The 11,566-nt window shown below is 36.3% G+C and overlaps 1 protein-coding gene across 2 annotated transcripts; it reads right to left on the reverse strand.

The window, feature by feature from the left end:
- Positions 1-9,365: 9,365 nt before the first annotated feature.
- Nap1l3 (nucleosome assembly protein 1 like 3) lies at positions 9,366-11,102 on the reverse strand. Of its 2 annotated transcripts, none has more exons than XM_042678799.1 (3): positions 10,461-11,102; positions 10,240-10,304; positions 9,366-10,134 (listed from the first exon to the last, which is right to left on the reverse strand). In XM_042678799.1, the coding sequence occupies exons 1-3, from the start codon at positions 11,100-11,102 to the stop codon at positions 9,366-9,368; spliced, it is 1,476 nt and encodes a 491-aa protein (XP_042534733.1). The 2 variants fall into 2 exon arrangements, with proteins under 2 accessions (XP_042534733.1, XP_042534732.1); XM_042678798.1 differs by having other exon boundaries at positions 10,234-10,304; positions 10,374-11,102.
- Between the last annotated feature and the right edge of the window lie 464 nt (positions 11,103-11,566).

The following is an 11,566-nucleotide window of genomic DNA, read 5'->3' on the forward strand; positions in this document are numbered from 1 at the left end:
TGGCTAGTGAAGATCCTCTCCCAATCCGTAGGCTTACTATTGATCTTGCTAGCTATGTCCTTTGCCATGAAGAAGCTGTGGAATTTCATGCAATCCCATTTGTCCAACCTTTCTTTGATTTGTTGTGTTTCTGGGTCTCTATTAAGAAAATTTTGGTCTGTGCCAAGGAGACCTAGGGTTTCTCTTATTACACCCTGTAATGTTTTCAGATTGTCTGCTGACTCTGAGGTCTTTGATCCATTTGGAGTTGATTCTGGTGCAGGGTGATATATAAGGATCTAGCTTTGGATTTCTACAAGTAGTTAACCAATTTTGCCAGCACCATTTACTGAAGAGGTTGTCTATGATGAAAACTTTAAAAACCTGAAAAAGGAAATCCAAACAGAACTTAGAAAATGGCAAAACCTCCCATGATTCTGCATTGGAAGAATCAACATCGTGAAAATGGCAATACTTCCCAAGGCTATCTACAAATTCAATGTGATACCTATCAATATTCCAACCTCATTCTTCAAGGAAAAAGAGGAGGCAATCCAAAAATTCATATGGAACAATAAAGGACCCCGAATAGCAAAAATGATCCTTAACAGAAAGAACAGTGCTGGAGGAATATCAATACCAAATTTCAAACTCTACTACAAAGCCATATTAATCAAAACATCTTGGTACTGGCACAAGAACAGACCTCAGGACCAATGGAACAGAATTGAAAACCTAGAAATGAACCTACAGACCTATAGCCATCTAATCTTCAATAAGGGAGCTAAAAAAAATAGAATGAAAGAAAGCCTCTTCAGAATGGTGCTGGCAAAATTGGTTAACTATTTGTAGAAAACTAAAGCATTTTAATTTTTGTTTGTTTCTGTTTTTGTTTTTGCCATTCCTTGGGCTTGAGCTCAGGGCCTAGGCACTGTCTCTTAGCTTCTTTTGCTTAAGGCTAGCACTCTACCCCTTCAGCTACAGTGCCACTTCTGGTTTTCTATGTTTATGTAGTACTGAGGAATCAAACCCAGGGCTTCATGCATGCTATGCAAACACTCTACCACTAAGCCACATTCCCAGCCCATGTTCGTTTTAATAGCCAAATCTTTTCTTTTAGAAAAAGTATTCTTCTGTGTTTGTCATTTGTTATTAGGGTGATGTTACAATGGGCTTTAACTACAATATCAAAGTAGATCCTGAAATTGGATAAGAAATACTATTCACTCTTCTCTTCTGGACTTCTTTACATACAAGATTTTCTTCAGAAAAGTATAACGAAACAGAATGGAACAGGAGACATAAAAAACTGCAAATATGAATGGAATTTTCCATTTGTTTAAAAAGTATATAATGTACCTTTGTGGATGGAAATATGATAGCTGCCTTGAGTTATAACGCTTTGACTCAACTCTGCCTTAATGTGACCACTTTGTGTTACCATGGAAGATTTTAAATTAGGGACAATGCAGAGATTTAAGCTATAATAATACCAAAGAAATGCTCTGCTTCAAATAAACTTAAATACTTCCTGTTTAGATATTGATAAGAAAAAATTTTTTGAGCTGTTCAAAATTTTGTTACAGGGCACCAGGTAGATGAGAGAGAGAGAGACAGAGAGACAGAGAGAGACTGAGAGAGACAGAGAAGTGAGAGAAGTGAAGGAGGGAGGAGGGAAAGAAGGGAGGAAGGAGGAAGGAAGCTAAAAGATATTTGGGTTTTGAAAGTGTAGTGCTGGGACAGGAGATATCAATGTATCTGATCAATGTGGGCTACATGCATGTATGGAGATATATTGAGCATCATTAATATCTATAACAAATTTGCTAATAAATAAAAGCAAAACAAAAACATTGAAATGAAAGTCAAACTATCGCTTTAATGTTTCTTCAGACTTGTGGCTTAATTCATAACATTTGATTTGCAGGGTTTTATGTTTTAAAGTTATTCAGTCAATAGTTTTTATACTTGTGGGAATGCTTAATAGCACAATCTAAACAAACATAAAGACAATATCAAACTTATTTGTAAAATCATAGTTTAAGAAATCAGCCAGGGATTTTCATAGGCTAAAGAAAAATTCTGATGCATTTCGATCTTCTACTTTGAGATTGTTTCCTTACTAGAAATTACAAAATGTCAGGATTCATTTTCCCAAAATTCATCTTCTATACAAAGAATACAACATTCTTTCTCTAGCCCTACTTCCTAATAAATGCAGCTGTAGACTTTTTCTTTTATTTTTATTGTAAAGATATTGTACAGCGGGGTTACAGTTACATCAGTAACATAATGAGTACATTTCCTCTTGAGCATTGTTACCCCTTCCTTTGTTTTTCCTCTACTATCCCTTCCCTCTCCACCTCCACAACTCCTCCCTCCCCTCCCCAAAGTTGCAAATTTCATTTTCAACATACTATCTTGTACTTCTCATTGTTGCAATGGGTCAACCTGTATCATTTCAGCATTTTGTTATTTCTCTTCTCCTCCCCAAATTAGAAAAATGTATATACATGTTACAGGGTACTTTTCACAAAAGACTTTCAAACAACTTATTGTCAACTTACTGATACAATTATTATGCTGTGAAAAATCTATTTTAATATTTCAATGTATATCACATTTATTCAAATGGTTTCCGTGAATTCAGAAAATAATACCAAAATAGTAAAAAAGTGATTTATTTGTCCTGGTGCACTCTTTTATCTCTTTCTATTCAAGACTGAAGAGTTTTACTAAAATCTGATGTAGAAGTACATGATTACTAGTAGTGTACCTTATTCTTAGGGTCTTTATTTATTTATTTATTTATTTTACTGGAATAAAGGGTCTGTTTTCACTTAACACAAGATAGGTTTCTATCTGTCAATTCTGCTTTCAGCAGATCGAACATTGGGACATTTTAGCTTAAGTTGCAAATAGTTGTCACAGTTTAAGGAACATATTAAAAGAAAAGTTCCTACTTTTGTCAAACTTCATATTTTACTGGATGCTATAAAATATTTTAAATACATACCACCCTGTATGTCATAATTGCTTTTAATTTCTTTTGTTTTCTTAAACTTCTATAAGCAATTCTTCAAAATGGACTTCCTGACCAATGGTTCATTTTTAAAACATGTCAAACAATCACTGACCCATCCCTGTGCCCCTTAATTACAAACTCAAAGAGTTTGTAAATACATCATTCCAATCTCAAAATAGTTCTTAATTTTTTCTTCCCATTTCTCTGTTGTTAACAGTAAAATATAAACATAGAAACAAAGTTTAGGGGCTATGGAAAATGTCCTGTTGTGTTCAACAATAAAAGATTATATTTCAGTTATAATGAAATTTTGACAAAGTAATATGGAACTCACAGTTGATACTTGCTTCCATATCTCAGGCATTGTGCAATTTCCCTTAACTGTGCAGGCTCCAATCATTTAATTTAGAGCTATGGCAGACAGTGAATGCAACAAGGAATGGACACTTAGGGAGACATCTCTGTTAACACCTAAGGAGAGCTCAAGTATAAGAGAAATTATACCAGGCTATCATCTTCATTTCTAAGAGCAATCAGAGACTGTATTCCCATGAAACTGAAGAAAGAGACAAAAAACAAATAGCTCTAGTTTTATTAGAGCACAAATTATCTATAAGATCACATGTATCAAAAAACTTTCTTGACTCAAAGCATTTAATGAAATCCTGATGACCTACAGCTCACTCCAATGCTTGTGATGATAATGGTTCAAGATGGAGAGAATATTGCATAAATTAAAGGGAGATATAATCTTCAGCAGAATTTAGAGAGAATGATATAAATCAAATCTGAATAGAACCTTCTCAGATGATAAAGCTCATTTCTTCCCATCTCTTCATTCTTTGCCTCTCCATAGTTACCCTATCCATATCTGTAAAAAAGACACAATGACCAAAACATAGATGATTTTGACAATTGAAAGAAACAATAACATAAACAAATGGCAGACAAGATGAAAAAACAGAGGAATGGAAATATAAAAGATATTCACCAGACATTTAGGACAAACTCAAATGTCCTACTGAAGAATATAAACAACTTGATTTAGCCTGGCACCAGTGGCTCACACCTGTGATGCTAGCTATTTAGGAAGCAGAGATCTGAGGATTATGGTTTGAAGCCAGCTGAAGCAGCAAAGTCCTTGAGAGTCTTATATCCAATTAATGACCAAAAAAGTAGCCAGAATGAGGACTATGGCTCAAATGGTAGAGCATCAGCTTTGAGGAGAACAGGTAATGGATGGTGCTCAGGCTCTGAGTTCAAGCCTCAGTACTGGAACATATACATACACAATGGAGTTGATTTAAAGGGAAAAATGTACCTTGTCCTTGGAGAAGAAGACTGATTCTCTGTAAATTTAATTATAAATTCAAAGGCCACAATCACAATATCAAGAAACTTTGATAGGTAGAGAGGAGGGAAACTAAAAAAGCTGATACTGCAGTGTGTTTAGGAAAAATAGGTAAAATCTTCCCCAAAAATACTTTCAGAAATTAATTTTATTAGTGATTATTGTTAACAGATACTAAAATGTGTCAGGTTATGTTTTAAATTATTTATGCTAGTACAAAAAAGAATACCCGTATAGACCTGAATTTGGTATTATAATATAAGTAATTAGGTAATAAATAATAATTAATTGCACTGTCTATCCAAAAATGTCATTGAAGTAAAAAATGCAAGTCCTCTTAACAAGAAAAAAAAGTTGTTACACTCATTGTGGTCTTCACATCAAAATTATTCCAGGAATTTCAAATCAATAAGTAAAACTATGTGACTTTTGTTTCCTTTGTATGATCTTCCCCCTATGGTATATCCCCTGTTGTCATTGTATTTGATTTTGGTACCCTACGTCTTGTACATACATTTATCTAATTTGGAGAAGGAAAGGGGAATAACAAAATGTTGAAACAAGGACACGGGATGACCTATTGCAACAATGATAGTCACAAGACACTATGTTGGAAATGAACGTTAGAACTTGGGGGTAGGGAGGAGTGGAGGAGATGTGGGAGGGAAGGGATAATAGGAGAAAAATCAAAGGAGGGGGTAAAATGTTCTACAAGAAATGTACTCATTACTTTACTGATGTAATTGTAATCCCTCTGTACAGCATCTTTACAGTAAAATAATTTTAAAAGACTAACTATTTAAAGAGCTTATAGAAATATCTTAACATATAAAATCAACTTATTGTACAAAAAAAGTTATGTTGGGGTGGTACGATCTTTGTAATCCAAAGTGAAAAATTCCAGTGTGAAAAAAAAAACTAAATGGACTAAATTAAAATTAACCCTAGCAAGGAAGAACAAAAAAAAATACAGAATAAAAAGACATGAAACATGATTTCTTATTTCAAAGACAGTGCTAACAACTATAGAGAAAAATATTCCTATTGCCTAAATGCCATAAGAAATTGATAAAATAAATAATAGTATATCAATTCAATGTGAAAAGAATGATGACACAAATTGATATGGAATGAGTCCCCAAATACAATAAATAGAAAATGAAAGCATAGAATGCTAGTTACCACGTTAATAAAACAGATATATTTACTTTTTTCATATAATGTAGGTGTCTTTGCATGTAGACTTTTCAATTATTTTCCCACTCGGTATATCTTTCAAATTTCTACAGGAAACATATTTTATTGTCAGAATTATCTATAATAAAATAATAATGTGATAATGCAAGGAAAATGAGTTGAATCACTTTGTATAAGTAAGGAAGAGAAAGCATACACACTTTTACTAATACAAGTGTTGGATGTAAGTCAATATGAATAATTGTTCTGTAAGTGGGGGTGAATGAACAAATGCAGCATTGTTACTCACTAGACACTATGTTCAAAATGAACTATACAACTTGTTCGGAAGTGTGTCTGGAGGAAAAATCAGGAAGAAAATGAGGGAAGAGGTGACACTGTTCAAAAGAAATGTTCTCATTACCTGACTTATGTAACTGTAATCCCTCTGTACAGAACCTTTACAATAACAGTAAATATAGGTAAATGTATATTAAAAATCTCTGTCACCATATAAGATGATGTTAAGCGAAATGAACCCCAAGACAGGAACACAGTGGTTTTTCTTTCTTGCTATTGTTTTTTAATATACTTGTAATGTACTATGTGATTTTTTTTGTTTCTTTGGTATGTTCCTCCCCCAATGTATAGCCCCTGTTTTCACTGCATTAGATTCTGTTGCCCTGTATTTTTTATATACATTTTATTAATTTGGGAAGGAGAAGAGAAAAAACAAAATGCTTAAATAGGGATACAGGTTGACCCATTGTAACAATGAGATTTACAAGACACTATGTTGAAAAATGTACTTTACAACTTGTAAGGGGGGGGAGGAAGGGAGGAGTTGGCCAAGTGGGGAGGGAAGGGATGGTAGGGGAAAAACAAAGGAGGAGGTAACAATGCTCAATAGGAAATGTACTCATTACCTTATTCATGTAACTGAAACCCCTCTGTACACTATTTTTACAATAAAAATGTATTTAAAAAGATATGGATACAAGAGGTTTTTCTTTGTCTTTGTTTTTAATGTACTATGTGATTTTTTTGTTTCTTTTCTATGTTCTTCCCCCTATGGTACATCCCCTGTTACCATTGAATTTGATTTTGGTACCCTGCATCTTGTACATGCATTTATCTAATTTGGAGGAGAGGAAGGGGAATAACAAAACGCTGAAACAAGAATATAGGCTGACCCATTCTAACAATGAGATGTACATGACACATTGTTAAAAATGATCTTTACAACTTTGGTGGGGGAAAGGGAGGAGTTGGTGACGTGGAGAAGGAAGGGATGGCTGGGTAAAAACAAAGGAGGGGTAACAATGTTCAAGAGGAAATGCACTCATTACCTTAATCGTGTAACTGTAACCTCTTGATAAAGTAATCTTTACAATAAAAATATAATAATAAAATAAAATAAAAATAGCAAGAAACTATCCAATTAGCTTCTATATAAACATATCTTGAATTTTGCTTTGTGATTTGAGCCAAAGACAAAGCAAAAGGTCTATGTTACAAAATCAAGTCATATCTTAGTGTGGTGTTATTCTCTTTCAGTGTTTCTGTTCTGCATTATGGAAAAACACAAAGGGGGAAGTACTAAACTTTGATAAATATTCTAAGAGTCAATAAAGTTGTTGCAAACTATGCAGCTTTACAGGTTCTTCTGCCTATGATATCTGCTAGCACTCTATATATCTAAGTTAGGAACCAACTAAACCATATTTATTATATTTTTCTTCATTGGGACTTTGGCATATAAGTAAAGCTGCTATATAGATATTTGTGGATGCAAAAATCTCAGAAATGGAATTGATGCTCTCAAAAGTGCAGTGAATGGTACTATTAAAATAAATAAATTTCCTTCCTGATGTTTTTTTTAAAATAAACCACCTAAAGATCCAAACACATGATATTTCAGATGCTATAATTTTAATTCTACATACATGGGAGAGGGACCTATTGTAAAGCAAATAATAAAATCAAGATAATGAATGCTATATTGTAGACTCAGGGAGAATTATTAGGAAATTTCAAGCCTAGGGAACAGAAAATTTCAAATCTTGCTTTCTTCCTATTAGAATTTTCCCCTGTAAGGTGTTGGAGGGGAAAATGTGTAGCGGGAAATGGAAAATGTAACATGTTATTCTACTTTTATGTCTCATGACAACCCCTCCATTAAACTTTTTAATAAACTTTGAGTTTAAAGAGTATCCTCTTATTAGTCTCAATGCCAATTTTCAGGTTCTAACTACTTGGGCACCAGCTGCAAAATATTGAATTGGTGAGAGTATGCTGTCACCTATAAGAAAAATAGGAGTCATGGTAGTATGGTCTTCTCCCAAGGCAAGATACTGGATGGGCCCTGAGCCAGGGAAAACAGGTTATAAAAAGAGCTTTTCTTGGTGAGATCCTGCTACTGCTCTCTCTCTCTCTCTCCCATCCCCAGGAGCCTTCTCTTTCCCATTGCTTTTAATCCCCATCGTCCTCTACTGCTTTTCCCCTCTCCTACATCCACACTCCTCTGTGTTTCTTCTTCCCCCCTTCCCCTCTCTCTTCAACTTCCACTTTCTTCTTTCTACTCACTTCTCCTACTCCTCCTGTCCCATTCCTCTTCAGTATCTTCCAACAGAAGTAAGACCTAAGACATACATAAAAATGTTAATAATAGCGATCTTTTGTTAAATTATCCTTTTCCAGAATATTCCTTAACTTTTACTCTGAATAAGCGCTGTACTTTTTATACTTAGGAGAAAATGCTAGATATTTATAGCATGACACACTTTATTTGACATTTATTTAAGTTGCAATAAAAGAACATGAAAAAGTATTCAATGATATAATTACTGACAGTGAAAGGCAAAGTAGAACATATTAGAAGGAAATGTGGTTTCTTTAGTTTTCAATAATACATAATAATTATCTTTTTAAAAATACTATTAGCTTAATACCTTAGAAGCAAATACCAACTTCACTCTGATAAAATTTACAGATCACAATGTCATATAAACAGATTCACAGAAAACTAACAAGGTCTTAACAGACATTCTGAAACAAATGTAGATTTTGAAGCAATCAAATCTAACAATGCACTATCCTAGTTAAAATAGCAATGTATATCTATAGCAAATTAATAAAGGCACAGCTAGTGCAAGCAGATTTAAACTCTCAGTCTTCTGGGCTGGAAAAGAAAACAAGAAACACTTGTGTTGGAACTTCAGGAACTTTGTGTTTTTTCAAGCAAATATTTCTAACAATTCTACAATTTGTAGAGCTACAATTTAATAGGAACAAGACCAAAAGACTTCACAAAAAAATCATTTTTAGCACCAAACAACATGCTTTAGATAATTAACAATAATAACATTTTGAAGAATATCACAGCACAACAGATAAAATAAACTGATACTTTAAGACATAATTTTTTTAGAACTTTAAAAAAACTGATCTACCAAGAAAACACATCACTAGACTATAAGTAGTAATAGTGTTCTGATTATAGGGCAGGTTTTTATCCACTAAGTCTAGAAGAACTTGCTTCAGGGGCTGGGAAGGTGGCTCAGTGGTAGAGTACTTGCCTTGCGTGCATGAGGCCCTGGGTTCAATTCCTCAGCACCACATACGCAAAAAGAAAAAAGCCCTAAGTGGTGCTGTGGCACAAGTGGTAGAGCATTAACCTTGAGCTGAAGAGCTGAGGGACAGTACCCAGGCCCAGAGTTCAGGCCCCACGACCCGACCCCCCCGAACCAAACAAAAAAAAAAAGAAAGAACTTGCTTCACTTTTGCTTGCTTCAATTTTGTAAGACTCTTGAAAAATCTTTCAGTTGGCCTCTTTTATTTCCGATATTTCCTATTTCCATAATCTCTGCCAATTCGATAGTAGGAGCATTTGACTTCTCCTGTAAAATAATAAATTGACTTCAAGATGACATTGTCATGCAAAATTTGACCAATTTCAAAGTCCTCATCTAGGATAGCATCTTCTCGTGGTTCCAGCTTTCCAATCTGAGGAATCTCAGGAGGACTAAAGAAATTGAAGAATGATGCATTAGGAACCACTCTGGGCAGGAATTCAATTTCTCCAGTAGCAGTTGTGCGACTGTTGGTTATTGTTATAGTCACATCCTTTCCTTTTCTCCAATCTATCTTGCAACCTTTGCAATCTTCAATTTCCCATCCCCAAGAGAAGAAAGGATCATTGTGATCTGGTTTTGACTTTATTTTGTATGTCTTTATCAGCAGCTTATTTCTGAAGTAGGGATTGGGTAGGAAATGAAATTCAAAGGTGTAACTGATAGGCTGGCCAGGTAGTGAAAACTTCAGGCTAACATCTGCCAAGAACTTCAAAATAGGCTCATCATACTTCTGGATCATAGGCCCAAGTTTGTCAACATTTTTCAAAACAGTCAGCCAATAGTTAGGAATGCCTTTGGGCTCTTCTTTTTCAGGTTTTCCCTCTCGAGCTCTTTTAAGATTCACTCTTTCTTTAGGTCTAGTGTCCGGAACACTTTTATGACCTCCTCTGACTGTAGCCCTGGCCTTAGATTCAATTAGTTTAGGCTGTTCTTTATTTTCTCCCTTTGACTGGGAGGCTTCTTCAGGGACTCCTTCTCCTTCTCCTCCTCTTCCTCCTCCTTCTCCTCCTCCTCCTCTTCCTCCTCCCCTTTCTTCTTCTTCCTCCTCCTCCTCCTCCTTTTCTTTTTCTTCCTTTTCTTCTTTTTCTGGAGTTACGTCCATACAATCAGAGGAATGAGCTTTTACTTCAGCATTTACCTTGACAGTTTCTTTAGTAACTTCCTTTTCATCCATAATTTCTTTAGGAACTTCCTTGTCTTCAGCTACTAAATCCAGAATTTCTTCAAGAAGTTCCTTTTCTTCAGGTTTTGTCTCAGCAATTTCTTCAGGAAGTTCCTTTTCATCAACCTTTACCTCAGCAATTTCTTTAGGAACATCTTTTTCTTCAGCCTCTGAATGAGGAATTTCTTTTGGAACCTCTTTTTCTTCATTCTTCACCTCAGCACTATCTTTAGGAGTTTCTTCTTCCTCCCCTTCCAAGGGAGGCATTTCACTAGGGGTGTCATCCTGCACCTCCTCATCACTACTAAACTCCTCATCCTCTGAATTCCATTCACATTCTTCTTGTGTAGGCTCATATTCTGCGTTGATGATTTGAAATCGCCGATCATATAGAGGCTTATTGAGTTCAGCATACTTCCTTTCAAGATCATGAATTGCCTTTAAAAACAAGGCGTCTACCTTGTCACATTCATCTTGAATATTTCTGAGCGCTTGCACCCGATTTCTGACAGCTTGTGGCAGCCTATCCACGAAATTTGTACCTGACGGAGCCCGGCATGCTCTTCTGGAAGGCTCAGGTACCCTCTTTCTGTACAAGCGGCTGCGGCTGCTGCCACTGCCGCTGCTGCCAGTGCTGCTGCAGCAGGTAGTGCTGCTACTAATGCTACTGCTGTCAGAATCTTCCCCAGAATCACTAGTAGAGCTAGCCATCTCTTCTTCAGCAGCCCCCTGGCTGGCAGGTTCCGTGACTATTTTAAGACCGGCTTCTGCCATGCTGCAACCTGCAAACCTCCTAAGGTGATGACTATAGCAGAAACCGCGCCCGGAGATGGGAAGAAAATGACTCACGGATGCTTTGGCGGTGGTGGCAGAGGCCGGGGCTGCAGAGGAGGTGGGGGTAGCTACAGCAGCAGCGGTAGCAGCCAAGGGTGGAGTGGGTTTGTAGTGTAGCGCTGAAGGTGGCAGCGGCGGTGAAGGCCTGGGCGAGAGCCGCGGCAGCAAGGCCTCTGTTGGCTGCAGCGGATGGGGACCGAGGAGTGACGCAGTGGAATGGCGCAGTGTGAGACCCAGAGATCTCTTCTTAGTTTAGAACGCAAGCCCCCCCCCCCGCCCCTCCCCCGCCCCTCTCAGTCAGACCTCCCGGTAATTTCGTTCCCAGTGTGCCTTTAGTTCGTTCCTCATTTGCTGGGCAACGTTGATTGACAAAGCTTATACCCAACAAATGGCTAAACACAAGT

The sequence above is a fragment of the Dipodomys spectabilis genome, unplaced genomic scaffold (assembly GCF_019054845.1).
Source record: "Dipodomys spectabilis isolate Male_0828 unplaced genomic scaffold, ASM1905484v1 ptg000048l, whole genome shotgun sequence".
NCBI lineage: Eukaryota > Metazoa > Chordata > Mammalia > Rodentia > Heteromyidae > Dipodomys > Dipodomys spectabilis.